The sequence below is a fragment of the Dromaius novaehollandiae genome, chromosome W, assembly GCF_036370855.1.
Source record: "Dromaius novaehollandiae isolate bDroNov1 chromosome W, bDroNov1.hap1, whole genome shotgun sequence".
NCBI lineage: Eukaryota > Metazoa > Chordata > Aves > Casuariiformes > Dromaiidae > Dromaius > Dromaius novaehollandiae.
In genome coordinates this window covers 45937016-45955026 of record NC_088130.1, presented here as the reverse complement: position 1 = coordinate 45955026, position 18011 = coordinate 45937016, and the positions used below count along the sequence as shown (strand labels likewise).

The 18011-nt window shown below is 46.0% G+C and overlaps 1 protein-coding gene across 3 annotated transcripts in view; it reads left to right on the top strand.

Moving 5' to 3' along the window:
- Positions 1 to 1616: 1616 nt before the first annotated feature.
- Positions 1617 to 18011, top strand: part of LOC112987066 (serine incorporator 5) — a 41693-nt gene continuing 25298 nt past the window's right edge. For 2 of the 3 annotated variants that reach the window (XM_064500872.1, XM_064500871.1), the window contains exons 1-2: positions 1617 to 1904; positions 15041 to 15208. In XM_064500872.1, the coding sequence (XP_064356942.1) occupies positions 1878 to 1904; positions 15041 to 15208 (195 nt within the window). In that variant the 5' untranslated portion in view covers positions 1617 to 1877. The remainder of the gene's footprint in view (positions 1905 to 15040; positions 15209 to 18011) is intronic. The other variant, XM_064500870.1, reaches the window with a different exon arrangement.

Below are 18011 nucleotides of genomic sequence, written 5' to 3'. Positions count from 1 at the left end.
GTTTGACTCTATATGCAGTAGATATATACATGAACACACACAGAGGCAACAAAGCAGACAAGGAGAGAGTCTTTCCACAAAAAGCCTTATTTATGCTATTGGTTGCTTTGTTTGCAATAGCAGAGAAGTCATCCTGTAAATCATGCTGGAAGCTGAAAAATCCTTGGGTACTGCCTATTATTGCAGACTTGATTCCTATAAATTGTTCCTGGACAAAGTATTTAAGAAGCAGTGAGGTGGATCTCGGAGCTCCTGTTGGGAAGCACAGCCCTCAAGCCATCATTGGAATGAACGTGATTTTTACATTAAGGTGCAAGCGGTCTAAGGGCATGGCAGAGCAGTCTGAATTTGAGCTGTGGAGTTTGGTTCATTGCAGTATTACATTTATATCTGTGGAGGTCTGAGGGCCAGCTATGCAGTTACAGAGTCTTTTAAGATCCCTATGTTTATATACCTTTGGTGTGTTCATTAAATTGTAGCTACTAAAAACAGTGTTTTGGGAGTGCACACTACTGTTGTCCGAAAAGCATATTCGTTGCCCGGTGTGCAGTAAGCCAATAATTACACGCTGAGGAGAGACATTTGCTTATTTATTTCAGAGTTGCGCAAGCCTGGGTGCTCGGTGGTTCCCACAAATCGAGCACCCCCCCCCCCCCCCCAGCTTTTCAAGTAGCATTTATACAAACAAATTGCCAGGTTTGCAACTTTCCCTTTTACACTGATTGGTTAGTGCTGCTGACGGATGTGTCTTCATTCCTCGGTCCCGTCCCCGTCTCCCAAGGTCCTGAGGAGCAGGTGGAATTCCAGCAATTAGCACTGCCCCAGCAGTGGCAGTAGGTGTCATCTCCCAAGGTCCTGACGAGGGGCAGAGAGTCCAGACGCCCTAATTAACACTGTTCCGGCAGCGAGAGGAGGCTGTTTCCCAGGGTCCTGGCGCCCCAGCAGGCCTTATTTCCAAGCCTTGACATCCTCCCTGTCAGAGTGTGAGGCACAGGAATGCAAACTGCTTGTAACTCCCTTATCTTTCCAGCCTGCACCAGCTCCGGGGCCATTTCTCACTGAACTAGGAGTGCGGCCTAAGGCTCCAGCAAATTCAGCTACTCATGCTAAGCAAGTTTTATAGAAGTTGTGCTAAGCGGCTACCTCTAGACAGCTTCAGTTCAATAATTTACAGTCCAAGTCCCAAAGTCTTCAGTCAGGGATACATGGACCTCCAATTCTCTTGCCAAATTGGCAGTACGTACTTAGAACATTTTGATTTAATGTTTCTTTTAGGGCTTTAGCAGTTCCAGGATGCCCTTGATGAAGAATGCTTCTTTTCAGAAAATAGAGATAGAAGTTGTCCTAATCTACCTAGTTTAAACATTCTTTCTGAGCTTCCCAGGGTGGTCTTGTAACACTACCACGTAAAGGATCTGCTCTCCCCGGCAGTTAGGACAGGGCAGCGGCGCCAGTTCTGCGCCGATCCGATGCAAACGTTGCCGCTCTCCGTGGGGTTGTTACTGCTGCCAGCCGGGGCGGGCGGAACGAAGAGCAGCCTAAGGACGCGGCGTCGGCGGCGGGGCAGGACCGCTCGGGCGGCCCCTCCTGCTGCAGCTCGCGTCCGCGCCCGCGGCGCCACCCGCGGCTCCCCGCGCCACCGGCAGCGGCTCCGCCGGCCGCGGCGCGGCGCGGGCTGACGACAGCGGAAGCCCCGCGCGGGGGCCGGGGCCGGGCGGCGGCGGAGGCGGTGCTGCCCCGCCCGCCGCGGCGGCGGTGCCCTGCGCGCTGCCGAGCGGGGCCCGGCACAGCCCAGCCCGGGGGGGCGGCCGCCGCCGGGCGCCGCGCCGCTCTGAGGCACCGACCGAGCCCGCTCCGCTCCGCACCCCGCCGCCGGCATGTCGGCGCCCTGCTGCGCCGGGCAGGTAGGGCGCGGGGCGGCCCGGCGCCGGGGGGGCGGCCGGCGGGTCCAGCGCGCCGCGGCCGGGGGCAGCGCGGCAGGTGCGGCCGGGCCGCGCGGGGAGGCGCCGCCGCCGCCGGGGGCCGCTTGCGGGGCGGGCGAGCGGGGCCGCTGCGGGCCGCGCTCCCGGGCGAGCCGCCCCCGGGGCGACGGCGGCGCTGCCGGGGCCCGTGTCGGCGGGGAGCGGTGCGCGCGGCGCCGGGGAGGCTCGCGCTGTGCCGGCCGCGGGGCCCCGCGCAGCCGCCCGGGTTTCGCGGCGGCGGCGTTGGAGCGCGGCTGGGCAGCGCGGGGTGCGCGCACTTACCGCGCTCGTGAGCGCCGCTGCGAGGAGCCGCAGCCGGGCAGCGCGGCGTGGATGGAGACGCGGTATTGAGGAGGAAACCTTTGGGAAGAGCCGTAAAACGAAGAATAATTCCTGCAGGGGAAACGCCGGCAGAACTGCCTGACACGCACCGAGCTAAAAGAGGGGCTGCGTGGTTGTCACTGATACCCGTTGGGGCAGCGAGACCCCACAGCGTGCGAGAAGGGGAATGGCCTTATTTCTGTGGGCCGGCTCCCGGCTGCCCGGCACCCCCGGCCCTGGTGCCGGCCGGGCCCTTCCCTGAGCGCCCCCGCATTTGGCTCGCGGAGGGTCCAGCAGGTGCCGGTGCCAGTGCTGGCGGGGATGCGAGCGACGGGGCGAAGCACGGGGTGAGGGGGCGGCGTGGGACCTCCGCCTTCCGGCATCGAGGAGGTGGTAAATCCGTTCGCTGCATCTTATGGAAATACCCGTCTTGTTGGCTGTGCCCGTTGTGACGGGTGAGCGGTGTGGGCCTGGGGAAGCGTGGTCTCCCAGGGTCCCGTCCAGACCTGCTTCGTCGTTGCGCCCCGTGGAGGGACTTGCGCTCCTGCCAGCGGTCTGCCCGGCCTGTTGCTAGACTGCGTCTCCCCAGGCACTTTATTCTTGTGCTTCTTTTTCCCAGATCTCTGTTTCTGCAACAGAAACCCGTTGTTACCTGTCCTGTCTGCAACAGAGCAGCCAGAGAGCTTATTCTTTCTGTTTTACACATTTAAAGACCTGAACAGTCCTCATTTTGTTGGTGTTCCCTCCCTGGTTGCTCTGCCCACCCTCAGCTTGCGATTATTCTTATTTCTGTGTGCACCATCTGGAACAAGCTCAGATCTTTCTTGAAGCGTGAAATCCCAGCTAGGTTTGCTCTTCCAGCTGTGGTTTTCTCAGCGCCCGGCGGGCCGGGAGGACCTCCATGTGTGCCCGCGCCGCGCTCCCGTGCACGCTCCTCTGCACCTAAGCACACAGCTGTAGGTGGCCACGGGTGAAAGCGGTAACTGCGCCTGCTAATACCGCTGTTAGAGAAGGGGCTCTCCTTGGCTGCTGCCTCCCATGTATTTTGGCAGCATGTGAAACAAGTTTTAGACCGGCTCAACCTCTGTTGCACAGTGTGGAAGTAACAGCAGTGCTGCTGGTAGGCGCTGTTCAGTGGCAGGTCGTGGCTGTTCATGGCACCTTCACTGCTTTTCTGCTGAGACTCCTGGTGAATGATGTCATTTTAGTGTGACCAAACTTTGAAGCATTTTAAAACTACTGTTACTATCTCGTGTAGTAGTATCCATAGTAATGTTTCATTGATACTGATGTGTCACTTAAGAGTCTGGAAACAAACTAAACTCCGTGGTGATGTTGGAGTCTAAGCAAAAGCCCTAAAGCAGTCATAACACCAGAATTATGCAGTACCCTGGGGAAATGTATTCTGCTGGCTCAAGCATTATTTTTTGATGTAAGACTTATCTATGCCAAATATGGCATATTGCTGGAGTTATACCAGCAAACTCCTACTGCGGATGACCTATCTCTAGGCCGAGATAGCTGACACAAAGTGCGTTTCAGCAGTGTGCAATGGAACTTTTCTTTAAGAAAGAACGATCTTTGCATTCACAGGTAGGTGAATCTCAACCCTCAATGGGGTGAGGTTGCTTGTTCAATATTTCTTCTAATACACACACAAAAGGGACAGAAGTTTCTCTTTCTCTGTCAGCCCATCTTCCTCAAATGTTTTATAGGTAATGTTAATCCAGCTAGAAAAATGAGAAGAAATTTAGCCTCTTTTTAAGTCTTCTCCAGAGTATGAAGTTAATCCTGCCTTCAGATATGGAGATGATGTGCTTGAGGAAGGATGAACTTTATACAATGAGTCCTGACCAATACTGGTGGTGTATCCCTCCTTTTCTCCCTGAAAAACACTAGTTCAACTGGTTTGGTATCCCATGTTTTTTTAGTACGAAGTACTCTTGCCCTGCACATCTCTGCCTTTCTCCGTTTCTGTCAGTGTGCTTTCCAAGAGCTTGCTGAGAATTTTGGTGTTGTCCTTGCGAGCTGTAAAAGTGCAGCTAGCGTACTTGGATGTCTGTGGCTGATACCAAAGCAATATTGTGAGTTAATGACTTGGCTGTCCATTTTCTCCATTGTTAATGCCAGCAAATTTTCCTGGTGAGAAGTAGATGAGTTATTATTTTTGTTTTTGGATCAAACTGTGCTAAACATCCACTCAATGATGGCTCTCTGAATAAATGCATTCAGATTTCTCAGAATAAATTCCTGTTGTTAAAGAAGACAGTGGCAAGCTGCCAGACTTCAGTGTACTTCAGTTGTGCTGATTTTGCACTTGAAAATTATTTAAAATAATCTTAATTAGCATTACTATGCAACTTGCATCCTTGCCAAGTAGACCCTGGGAGCTTGCTCTTGAGATACTTGGCCATTTATAAACTTTAGCTTCTGCAACTGGTTTGTGTCGGGCAATGTCCAAACTTACTTTAAAGAGGATTGCAATTTTTAGGTTTCTTTGCTGTGAGAAACTTGCTACATATTTCTGCTTTTTCTAATCTTTCTTTGGTAGACTCTTTTTCAGAATGCGATGAGGGTACAGTCTAGTTTGGGCCTCCACGATATGAGTTTGCTTTTGATTACATAAAAACATCTGCTTAAATTGACAGGAAACAGGATTTTACATTTGGCTTTTCTTCTGTAGTTATTCTCATGAGAATAAAGTTGAGATCATGGTTAAGAAAGCAGCTGTTGCAGAAAATCTTTATTACAATGAATGTTTTTTCCAGAGTTAAATAAATGTAATTTAAATATTTAACATTTAGGTGTTAGGTGGCAATCTCTTGTAGCTGGGTTGTTCATGAAGATGTGTTTTTCAATTAGAACTGGTAATTATTAACATCTAGGAACAGTCCAAAGCTAATTTCATTGGCCTAGCAAATCTTGAGTGCTTTCTTTAGTGCTATTCAGCACTTAGAAATCATATCATGTGATAAATTCAGTAAGATGTGCCACAAGTAGAATATCAGGTTTTTGTTTTATACCCAGACCTCTAACTCTGAGAGTTTAAAGAAAATAAAAAAGCTTTATTTAAAATTATGGCTTAGGGTAGTCTTATGACTTCGGGGGCTTATGGCTTTTGGGTCAAGGGAAAGGCTTTTGGGGGTAGGGAAGCAGAGGCTTCAAAGGGGCGCTTTTCCCTCCGTCCTGCCCTCATGCTCTCCCCCTCTCCCTGCACCGTGCCGTGGCGGGACGGGCTGCAGCCCCGGTGCCGGCACGGTGCCTTCGCCAGCGCCCTCTCGCCACGGTGCTCCAAGGGCCGCCTGCTGCCGGTGGCCTTCCTGCCGCAGAGGGCTTGGGTTGTCGCACCTCACCTGAACCTTTCAGTTTAGGGGGGAAAAAAGGTGAGAAGATCAGTTACGGGTTTTAACCACAGTCACAGCTGTCTTTCCACAGCGGACAAAACACCGCTCTGTCCCACCACCTCTTGTCAGTCGTGATTTAAGATGAAACTACTTAACTGAATCTGAGGTCTGATTTGGAATATCGCCGTGTCCTAAAGGGCTCTTAAATACACTGAGGAAAAACAGGGTGGGAAGGGACTTTTTTCCCAGTTTGCAAAAACATACAGATTTTATTTTGCACAAACGGTTGTCTGAGCAATTGAATTAGCAAAGCCTGGTTTTCTACAGCTTTGTGTATTGAGCTTGGTATCTTATGTCGATTCCTTTTCTAATAGTGACGTTATGTTGCAGCTTTTTCTTTGTTTGGGGTTAAGAGATCATTTTCCTCTGCTAACCCGCTTGCCTGTTCTCATGGAAATTGTAAGAACTTAATATTTTTGAGGCCCCCATCTCTTTGTCCTATTTGGACAAAAATTGCTGATGTATTCACAAGCGACTGGAAAGGGAGGCCAAAGCAACCAGCCGACAGCGAGGTCACAGTAGTGCTGTATCGCTTGACGCTTGCTCTGTTAGATTGATTTCTAAGTAATCCTGTCTCTGGGAAGACACAGAGGCAGAAGATACTCTTTCTCCTATCTGTTGCTGCATAATTTTTCAGCCTTTACTTCTCATGTCCCACAGTGATTGTCACTTGGTTGCACTGTGGTTTTAAAGAGCCCACTGAAATACCCATCGCTCCACAGCCGCAGAGCAAAGGCTGTGTAAGGACAGGACCCTTATCTTTAAGGGCAAGGGAGTACTTCTCTGGGAATGGATTAAAATCGTATTGCTGCTTTTCTGCGAGTGGAGGTGTTCTGGGGTGGCCTTTTTCATTGCTGAGGCTTGCAGTAGAAAGCGTGCACTCATAGTTGCCAGCGCAGCCGTGCTCGTGCCAGGGGAGTAATCGAATGAGAGCATTAGCTGCGACGGCAGCGTGAGCTGAAGGTCCCGTCTGGAGCTGGTGGCCTCTGTGGTCCAAAACGCACACTGGGGTCCAATGATGTTCTCAACAGAGCCCTGGGAAGGCACTTCGACTTCAGGTTGCTTCCAAGGATCTTCTCGTATCTGAATTAATGGCACTTCTGTTTCTTTACCAGCTCTGTAATACAGTTTGACATGTTAAATGCCTGGCTTCCTAGATTTTTGGGACCTGATGGACTATTCTGACTACTTAGTTTGACCTGCTGCATTGTTCAGGGCACCCAGGGAACAGGCTTCAGTGCTAGCATTGAGAGTATTCTTGTTTTTGAAGGATATCCTTGAATTGAGTGCCTTTGTAGGAAACTGACCTCTGTCGTGGAGGCTCCTTCATTTAAAATAAAATCGCTGAATCTCTGCTATTTTGAATGCATGCTATTGCGTCTGTTCTCCCAACTGATTTAAAGCCTTTTCCTGTTTAAAAGTGCTAGTAGGTGGTGTCTGAAGGTTGTTACGCTGCAGCGTGAGGTTATCGGAGTGACAGAGCCGGCAAGCGCTTTCAGGGCTGTACTGTTTACGGTGACGTTTGTTGGGGGAAGTTGGCTCTGTGTTTGCTTGGAAGAGAGTGCCGACACACCTAGTAATCTTGTTATCGATACAGTTAGTCATAACTATACTAGGGCTGATTTTGCGGTTAGTAATGCTCAGATTTTTAGATATATGGAAGAGGTCACAGTCTGAAGATGGCAAGTTTTACATTTCTGCCCAGTAAAACTGATCCAAAATGTATCATCTGTTAAACTAAATTTAAACAGGATCTGTTGTTAACTTCTTCTGAAAAGACTTAACTTGCATGTTTTTCCCTTTTTTATTGCAGTTTAGCAGAAATATTTCAGAAATATTATTCAAGATATTTCTTGAATAGTCATTGTAATGCTATTACCAATTCTAAACAGAAAAATAAGCGATAGGAAGTCATAAACAGGTTCCAGTTTGAATCTATCAAGCTGGGAATGTGTGTGAAGTTGGCTGTGCTGGACACTGGAAGGTCTTTAGCAAAGCTTTGGGCAATTAGAAGGTTTCATTTTTGTTTTAATGTGACTGGCAAGAAATAGTTAACCTTTCATTCCAGTTTGCTGGCTTTGTCAGTCTGTATGAAGGTGTTAATCTTTCCTCCTCTTGAAGTCTGCTTGAACTCAGTACCAAAAATACCTTTTAAAGACAAAACATCTTTGTGAAATGACTTAGAGCTGTCAGTTTCTTCAAAACTGAAGCAGCTGTTCCAGCTGCATGATTTTAAATCAATATATATGGAGATTGTTTTAACTGCTTCCTCACTCCTATGTTTTATGGATTTATGAAATTATCTTCCTTTAACAAAATGTTCTAGCTTCTTTCCATCCCTGGCGATGCACCGTGTTGCTTCACTATATCATTCTGCCTCTAGAGTGCTGGTCTTGAGCGTCAGAGCTAAACTGGAGAAAATCTATCTGCTCATTGGATGGAAACAGTGGCCTTAAATTGTCAGACTTTGCTATTGCTGGCTTGTCTTTAATCTTCCAGTTGCTCTGCGTAGGATCATCTTTGCCGTGAGAGGCAGAGATGTGGCTGCAGTGCTAGCTGGAACCACCTGCAGATAAGAAAATTGTGAAATACGAAATGACAGGACAGGGTTCAGGAAGCTGAGGTTGCTGGAGGAAGTGTCTTACAGCCTTCAAATGAGAGACTGGGACTGAACAGTTTGAGCTCCTTGTTTGATGAACAAGGAGAAAACACCAGGTATTTAAAAGGCTCTCTAAGTTAGCAGAGAGCCTCGGCAAGAACCGCTGTCTGAAAACTGTGGCAGATTTCAAAGTGTTTTTTTTTTTTTTTTTTTTTGCTATTTTTAGTGATAAATATAATTAACCACTAGGAGGGACAGGCTGACCATTTCATACTGCCGTCAAATCCAGACAGTCTGTACTGAGCCCAATAACTAGGGAGTAGCTGTGCTGCAGGGGACTGGGTGATGTGAAACACACTGATACTGGGGTCAGTATCAGACTAAACAATTGTCTTGAAGTTTCCAAAATCATTAAGAGAGGAACACTCTAATTTAGAAATTTCAGTGACGTGTTTTGTTTTTTCTAATGCTGAGCTTAGTCACCGCTTAGTAATGTTTGAGCATAAAGACAAAAGATCCTCATCCTCAGTTCAGTCAAGGGCTTAATCTCTGCTCTGCCAGAGTCTGAAAGTAGCTTGCCCGTGTTTTCACTCCCAGCACAGCTGTCCTAGAAGCTACTTTCTCGTTTAGGTTTTGAACTACTTCCTACTATACGGTAGTATATGCCCCATTGTGCCAGACGCAAACCCTTCATTTTAGAAATTCGACTTAGAGCACATTAGCCTCACTGGAAAGGAGGATTCAGGCAATGTTTGTGCTGGCGTGACTTTTCTCTGAAGTCAGTTATAATTTTTCACAGTTCACACAGTGTGAGGTGTACTCCTAAAAATAGGTTGCTGGTTAATTAAGTGGTATGCTGGTCACAAAATCTCTTGGTTTAGGCCACATGATCAGCCTGAATATTAAAGAAGGAAGCATTGAAAAGCCAGCTAAGACTGATAAAAGACAAAATAAAGCTTCTTCAGGGAATTTAGTTACTTCACAGGGACAAGCAAACCATTCTGCAGTCATGCAACTGCTTGAAGAAGCTTTTGCAAAGCTTGTGTACGTAGCAGCAGGGGCTTCAGTAATGGTCTGACCCCAGATCCTAGCACTTGGGACCCCTGGCCTCAGGCACCTCTCGTTTCTGTGAAGCAGTGCACTAACAGAGTAGTTTGCTTGCTTGATGTTCCTTCACAAAATAAAAGGTCCAAGTGTTGGAGCGTAACCACTTCTAGATATTAGCTGTTCAGGGCATGCTGCTTTGCTCCCTCAGCCTGCTTCGATGCTTCATGTTGCTATGAGAGTTGTTTGGGCATTTTTTGTAGACTTTGCTATTAACAGATCACTGACCACATTATTTGCAAGCCTTATGGCCTGGCTAATGCTGGTAGTCAAGTAATCAAACAATTTATGAAAAACTAAGCCTTCATGAAAAGAAGCTTCAGCAAGGCACATTCCTTTGCTCTATGGAATGGCCAGAAGGCATGTAATCTTTCTGTCTACACTGTTTGGGCAGTAATTTAGAAGGAAAGAGGTGAAGCACTGTTAAGTCTTCATTTCATGTAAGCGTGCATTTTTTTTTTATTTAATCTGCTATTCTTCACTTTGATTTTTACCATTTCTGCTTAAGTCTCCCAAACGGAAGAGTGCTTTGCTGTGACAAGTTTGATACTTTCCTATGGTTTGTGTATATTAAAAATACCAGAGGCTATTTTGGGCAGCGATCCTGGAACTCCTGTACTGAGATACACTTTATTTTAATGGACTTTCTTTTAATGGCTACACAAAATATTTTCAATGATCCTTGGGGTTTTTTTTGGAAATGTCTCTGGAAAATACCTTCCTAAAATGTCACTGTCTCTATAAAAGCAGTAGGCAGGACATATCCACTCTGCAGCTCATTCTTGTATGTGAATAATTATGTGCGTGCTTAGCATTACTGTTGTATCTAGTTCTGCTGATTTATCAGCTTGGATCATAGACTTGCAAAAACTTACACGTGGCAGATGTTGAGTATACGGTGATGGACTATTCATTGTAGGGAAGGAGTAGCTCACACGCAAGATGCTAAACCTGCTTTTACCCTGTTTTGTTAACCTGCCTAACCTTTTTTTTAACCATAGGTGTTCCCCAAGCTGAAATAGGGCAGGAATGTGCAAATATATCCAGGGCTGCCTATACTTGGAAAAAGGGTTAGCCCTGACTAGGGCTGTTGTGTGGTCTGTACTGCACTATTTCTAGTTTCTGATCTTCACTGTGTGGATGTAAAATGACTGTTCTCCTGGTCTGACAGGGGCCTCCTGCACTCTCCTCAAATGAAACAATAGAAAGATACCATGGGAACACGTCCGTCCGGAGGAGGTGAATCGGCTGGGTCGAAGCGCATGGGACTGACCTCTGCTGTCCCCTCGGTTGAAATGGTAGAACTAGTTCTGTCATTGCGTAGCAGATATCATCAGGCAGCTGAGAAGGACTGTTCATTCCCCCCCCCCCCTTTTTTTTCTTCTTTAACCCATCTGATTTCTTGATTTGGTTACCCCCAGCACCAGAAACAGCTCTTATAAGTGCTGGTGAGATGCTGGTGCGAGGGTAGGAGTGAGTGGCTGGCAGAGGAGAAAGGTTGGGGGGAGCCAGTGGCCCTTAAGCCAGTCCTGCCACCAAAAGAGATGGATGTGAAACTGTATATTGAATAATTTTTTAAAAACAAAACAAAACAGAAAAGTTTCCACCACTGCTTTCCACAGCTGGTACTGTGAAGCGAGTGTCAAATAAGCCATTATCCAGCCAGTTCAAATCACTGAACTCTCTGCAAGTAAACTGGATACTCAAGTTTCAGAATTTCAAATACGCTATGGTCGCACACTCTCCGAGCTCCTGAAGGGTAGCAGTGAGCAGAGCAGATAACCAGGCTGCGTTGTGAAGGCCTGACTCCTCAGTAGATTAGCACAACGGGGGAGGTTGGTTATAAATATTTGTGGAAAGCACAAATATTTATGTAGTCCTTGTAATTATTGTCAGACACTGATGCTTGCCCAAAAACAAAGAGATGTAAGACTGGGGAGGGAATTGGGATGACCGTACATACTCATGCTTACTGCTAACTTGTGGGAATCTTTGGACCAGAAGGAGTTTAAGCCAGAATCGCTCGCAGCTGTGACAGACCTCTGCCAGCGCAGCCTGACTCCCTGCTGCGGTGGTGCTGGGCTCTTGGGAACCCAGGGCTCCCAGGGATCGCATCTCGGGATGGCGAGCTCGGCTCCCGGCTCTGTAAGTGTGGACAGGATCCTCGAGGCCTGCCTGCTTGTACAGGTGTTGGGCCTTGGGTTCTCTGGTTTTTGTTCTGAAAACTAGGAAGCATGTTTTGTTCTTCAGGACTCATCCTCTGGAAGAGCGTTTGTTGCTCTAAAACAGGATGTAAGTTATTGTTTGTTTTTTCCCAGAATTTGCGCTGGGAGGTGAGTTTTCAGCTTTTGACTAGGTCTGGCAAAAACTAGTGTTCCAGAGAAATTGGAAGCGATCCAAAACTGTTTCTCCTGCAGACTTGTTTAATGATCAGCTAAATAACATGTAAAAGGTTTGTGACATTACTTGCTTCTTCACAGCCTGTTTTTTAACATGTTAAGAGATTTCTCAGGGGCTTGCACTTCTGCACCTGTGGGTCCCGCGTCCTTGGGCAGGGCAGCTGATCTTAAAGTGGTGAGAAGGAAGAGGTGAGGTGAGCTGGGCCATGCCCATGGTAAGGCACATGGCATTAGAGAGGCTCCACAGTGTAGCTGCCCTTCAAGGTCAACCTGTCTGACAGAGAATTTGCTGTGGAGGTGGACTTGAGCTCTGTCATCCAAAGGTAATGTCTTTGAAACCTCTCAGGCCAGTAATGTGCTGCCGGCATCTTACTTTTTGACACAGAGACTGTTTTCATTTACGTTTGGATAACACCCTTTTCATTGCGGTCCACTCTGGAATGTAGTTGCTCATAGCTAGAGCTAAAAAAAATAGGGAAAAAAAGAGAGAGAGAGGCTTGAGGCTGCGGCCCAATAACCAGCTTTCTAGCATTTCCATGGCTATTCAGAATGCTCAAAGGAGCGCATCTGAAATAAGGTGGCTGCACTGGTATTTTGCATAAATATTGCTAACTTACAGATTGCATGGCAGCTATTAGAAGCTATCATTAAAGTCGCTCTAAATAATGTGGTACAAAGCATAAATGAGTTATGTTCTATTTAAGTATTTGTTGCTTTAAATAGCAGCTCCAGAGACCCAGGACTGGAATAGCAGACACGTTGCTGGACATGAATGAGGTTTCACTGGCAGAGCTGTGTAGCACCTGGCTTAGGAAACATTGTTCCCCTCTCACTCTTACAAATGCCAAAGCTGCATGCCTTTTTAATTCTTTAGTGTAGTTTTTAACCTTATGGTGAATATAGCCAGCAGTTGAAGTTCATCCTGGATAGTTTGAGCACTTAAGTTGATGCAGATTGAAAAGAGCTCTAGTACTGCTATTTTCCTTTTTTCCATAATTCTTAAGTGGATGGCTTATACTTTTCTGATATATTTTTGGTTTGAAATACTATTATTCCATTTGTTTGCTGAATCAGTAACTTGCCATAGCTTTGTTATTTCTTTGTCTAGTAGTTGATGCTGTAAGCATTAACTTAATTTCAGTACATATCAGAATTAAAATATCCATTCAGCCCCCATTGCCTTCTATTTCAGAAGTGCACTTGCACGGTGTGTTTATACACATAGTGCTTTTTATTCTAACTTTGGTGCCAGTGTGAGCCCTTTTTGTTTATTCCCCACAATTTGGACTTTGTGTGTTTTTTTGGGGGGGGGGGTGTTTTTTGTTTGCAGCAGCAGTAGTTTTAGTGGTTGCTTGCTTTGAGGCCGCTCTCTCCTCTGGCGTGAGATTCGGTGATGAGTTGAGAGCACTGTAGAGCAGGAGTTGAGTTGAACTGCCCCCATTTTATTTGCTGTAAAAGCTGAGCAGCCGTCAGTAGCTGAGCCCTCGCGTCATTCGATGCACCCGCTGTGTGGGGCTGAAGGCAGGAAGCCTGGGCGTGAGTATTGCAACTGATAATAACCGCAAGGAAATAACAAGCTGCGAGTCTTTTCAAGACAATTCTTCAAAATGGTTTAGGGCTCTTCGACCAACCAGCGTAGATGTGAGATCCTGTGGAGTCGTATCAGATACACGTCTGCAAACAAACTTCTCAAACCGTTGCCTTTTTCTCTAGGCTGGACAGTCTTCGATACTGAAAGAGGAAGTGTCTTAGGAGGAAAACAGTATGTGATGGTTTAGTGTCTAAAGATGCATATGAGCAAGTGAAGTTTGTCAGGGCAACTTAAATGTGGCTTTTGCTGATTAGGACGTTTCCCTCAGTGAAAAAACAAGCGTGTTTTGAAGCCCTTGGCAAGGGCTAAGAAATGCCTGCCATCGTGTACAGCTCCTTGCTGGGCAGCAGCGGGGTTTCCTGAACGTCTGGGCAGAGCTGCGGCTCTGCCCCTGCGTCACCTCGCAGGGCTGAAGGAAACACGGGCAAAGCGGCCTCAGCGGCTCTTGGCGTGCTGTGTGCCCCTGGCCCCGGCAGCGCCCTGCTGCCGTGCGGGGCCCTGGCCGCAGATGGTCCCTGCGGAGGGGAGCGGTGAGCGGCTCTAGGGCTGCGGGAGGGGGTGGAAGAGAAGGTGTCCCACCAGCACGCACGCTCGGGTGTCTCCTCTGGTCACCGCTGCTTGCTCAGCAGAGGCAGCTTCACCTGGCTCCTTTTGCAAGGAAGGGCCTGGCCAGGGACACTGTTGTCTTACATGAGGGGCGTGTATGTGTATACACAAGCTTCTTTTTGTATATTTTATATATATTTTTATATATATGTATATATATAAAAAAAATTCTATATATGTGTGTATATATGTATACACACACACATATATGTGTATATACACATATATGTATATACACACACATACATATATATAAAAAATATATGTATATAATATGATCTTCAATCTCACCTTTCTCTCGCTTTGTTTGTAATAAGCTAGAAAGAAAATATATTTCCATGTTCTTCCTCTATTGCCCAAGATTTAGGACTGTCAGCATTTTTGTTGTTATTTGTTAGGCAGCCTTGAGCACAACTATCCCCAAGTGTGGCTTAAGCAGTTTAATTAACCTTTAATTTCCTCAGTCTCTAGTAGCACAGAAAGTTTGTGGCAAAAAAAGTGTGTTCCTGTATGTACATACTGCACCTTAAAATGTACAGTATGACTTTGATGAATTGAAAATGCATCTATACAGCTTGTTGTGAAGCAAAACCCATCTCCAACTTGTATGAGAAACCAAGTCATTTTGTCTGTAAGCTAAAAGCAAATATCTGCAATCTGTGTCCTTCTTGCACAGATTTGTTTATTCACCGTGGAGGCGGGAGAGTATATTACAAGAAAGAGAGCCTCATCACTGCGGTGACTGTTCTGTTGGGCAAAACATACCAGGACCATAAACTGCATGGAAATATCAGAAAATAGGATTAAGAAATCAGGAGCAGTTCATACTCGCCTTCATCCTTAGTATGTGGGAAAACTAGGAATTGGTATGTTTAAACATGGTGACTTTTAGTAAACAAGACAATCTGTTTGCACTTCAATACTGATCAGATGGGAAGAGATGACTCAAGAAATTCTGGAGTTTCATAGGAAGTCTCCCAGCTTCCCTTTCTGACTTAGGCAATAGAAAGCAGCAGTGATGATGGAATGACTTATGTTTTTGTCTTGCTTTCCAGCTGGCCTGCTGCTGTGGTATTGCTGCTTGTTCCTTGTGCTGCAAATGCTGCCCCAAGATAAAGCAGTCAACAAGTACCCGGTTCATGTATGCGCTTTACTTCATCCTGGTGACTATCATCTGCTGCATCATGATGTCAACAACAGTAGCGAACGAAATGAAAGTGCACGTAAGTAAGAGAGACAGCTCCGCTATCAGCCCCAAAGAGAAATGGGGCTCCCTCTAGGTCTCTCTGGGTACATGGGCAATCCCTCCAGTGTTTCCTCTGGGGACTGTTCTGCATGATCAAGAGGCAGTCGATTCCCTCCACCCCACCACTTCGAAACCCAAAAGGGACAAGTTTCTGTGTTCTGCCTGTTCCTATCGATTGCTCACCCTTCAAGTGTATTTCACAACGGGAAGAGTCAAGGATCATAGGACTAGTGGCCTTCTTCCTCTTTTGTTGTGTAGAAATCCATTGCAATAAACCCAGCCTACATTGGCTGGGCAGGTGGTTTCACTAGAGTCTGTTATGGGATATGCTACGGTAGAACAGATTATTTTTTTGGTAAACCTTTTCAAATGAGAAACTCGTCAGGAACCTCAGTGGCTTTTAAAGGAGATGTTTTGTCCTTTGGGCTCCGTCAGACAGAACACAAAGTAATAGCAGAGGAAACAGAAAGGGTAGCCTAATCCTAGCTAGTAAAGGCATCTCTGGCATGGGATTCCTCACAAGTTCACTCTAACATTGCATTTGGCTCCGGTAACTAGTTTAGTAGCAGAAAAAAATCAAAGATAACTCTTCCAGGGCTGCATTTATAATTTTAATTCTGTGTTCCTTGATGTTATGTGACAGGCTACCACAGCGCACAATGCTGAATCCTTTACAAAGGGTTTCTTAAGTGTGTGTGAATCACCATGTTCCCATGGCCTCTACCCACAGCAGATACTGTTCAGATCTAATTGTCTTTTTAATTAAAAAAAGCTTCAAAAGAATGAAGGGAGCTGTGGCTAAAACAAGACTTTAAAAGCAAGTTTCTTTCAGAGTCTTAGTATAGCTTTCCTGAGCTAAATGTTCACCAGCCTGTTTGAGGCCACACACTAGAGCTGTTGTTCCATGTCTTTTGGGTTGTTTTTTTAAGCCACCCAAGTCAGTCTCAGTAGCACAAATTCTCTCTCACCCTCTGCAAACTACAAGAAAAAAGTCTGTTTTTTAGGGAGAGGGAAAAATGGTCGGATTTAACTTTTAAAAGTTAAGTAGTGTAGGACTGAAACTTAGCTTCAGCATCAAATGTGGCATGAGGCCTGCTGTGCAGTTGTAATCCAGCTTGCCCTAGAGGTTCAGAAGGACTCAGTCGCCGCAGGCATCTAGTTGTGCGGTGTTAGAGCGCCAGTGGGATTGCAGTTGGGGCTGCTCCTGGTTTAACCGGTTGCTGGTCGTGTTGAGTCTCTGCTTACCCTACGTGCTTGTCTTTGTTATCTGCGAAACCTTCCCTCCGGATCCAGTTGAATTCACCCTGTGAATGCAGCACAGATGAGCTGACTGGCTTATGTCACGGCTAGCTTGAGGGCTTCTGTGCTGCATTCTCAGTGACCTTGCCTGATGGCTGCTGGTCATCAGAGGTTGAGGGTAGCCCTGTAAGAATGCCCAGTACAGACATGATGTTTGTCCATGACCTGTGACTTTAAAACTGCTTAACATGTGCATGCTGAAATTGCTTGCCAGGAATTACTTTGGCTTACTAGATGCTTAGATTGGCAAAAAAGTGGATAATCCAAGGAACTGAAGTGTGTAGAAGACAAATTACATGCTCATGTTCAAATTTCATACAGTCATTTTCCACCAATAGAATGGTTTTAATGCAGTTTATATCCCCAACAAAAAAGAATACATTTTATCCAAACAAAAAAGTGATTCAGAGTCATTAAGCAGCCTTCAACAACATGCTTTTCAGTATTGCCAAATTTTTTTTCCAGTTCTTATTGTTGAAAGCTCAGCCGTAGGAAGAAATGGCACAAAGAGTAGCTGTTAGTGTGAAGTGGAAAGATAATTGCCCTCTTAATTTAGAGCATTTGATGGCTTTGAATGGGAAATGGAGCATCTGAAAGTAGGCTTTCTTTATCTGCTCTCTAATTTAATAATTATGTTCTGGGCTGTGGAAAGTTCAAAGACTCCTGAAGCTAATTCAGCCCAGTTGTAGTAGAGTGCACCTTGAAAGTATCTATCCAGACTGGGAAGCTGAGACTGGTTAATAATGAAATGTGTTTTGAAAGTGCTGGGCACTTATTGATTCCATTGCTTTGGGCCAGATGGTGGAGTACTGTTAGCTCCTGAAGCCAGACTGTATGCAAAAGCTTTGCATGATGCTTCTAGAGCCTCACCCTCTCTTTTTTGAGAAGAGAATTTTAGTTAATTTTAGTTAGATTTTTTTTAATATTAAAATTGACACGAAAAATTGACAAATATTTGAGTGCAGTCCTTTACTGAGCCAGAGTCTTGATGTAGAACTGTCTCCTTTACCAGTCTAGAGATCAAATAATCATCCTAATGTTATGCGAAAGGAATCTAACCCTTGCAAATGGGTTTCTTTGTTTTGTTGGTTGGCTATAAATTCTTAAGTCTGAAGTAGTTTTAAAAGTATTTATTGTAGCACTGTAGCCTTTAGACTTTTGAAATTATTTTGGGAGTAAGCCACAGCAAGTGGCTTTTTGGACAGCTTAAAGAGAGACTTTTAAAGAAGTTTTGCAGTATTTGGACACCAACTGTCCCACAAGTTTGGGTTGGTTTTTCAGTTCTTTTGCAAGTGCCAGCTCAGAGTGAGGGCCCTGCTCCAAGTGCTGTAACATGGATGGAAAAATGGGTGAGCTCAGTTCCACATCCTCACCAGACTTCGTGGGGAGATGAAACCTTCCGTCAATGGGAGGGCACAGTACCTATGAAATATTTGGTTATGGTATCAAAACCTTGATTCCTAATCTAGCTGGCAGCATTT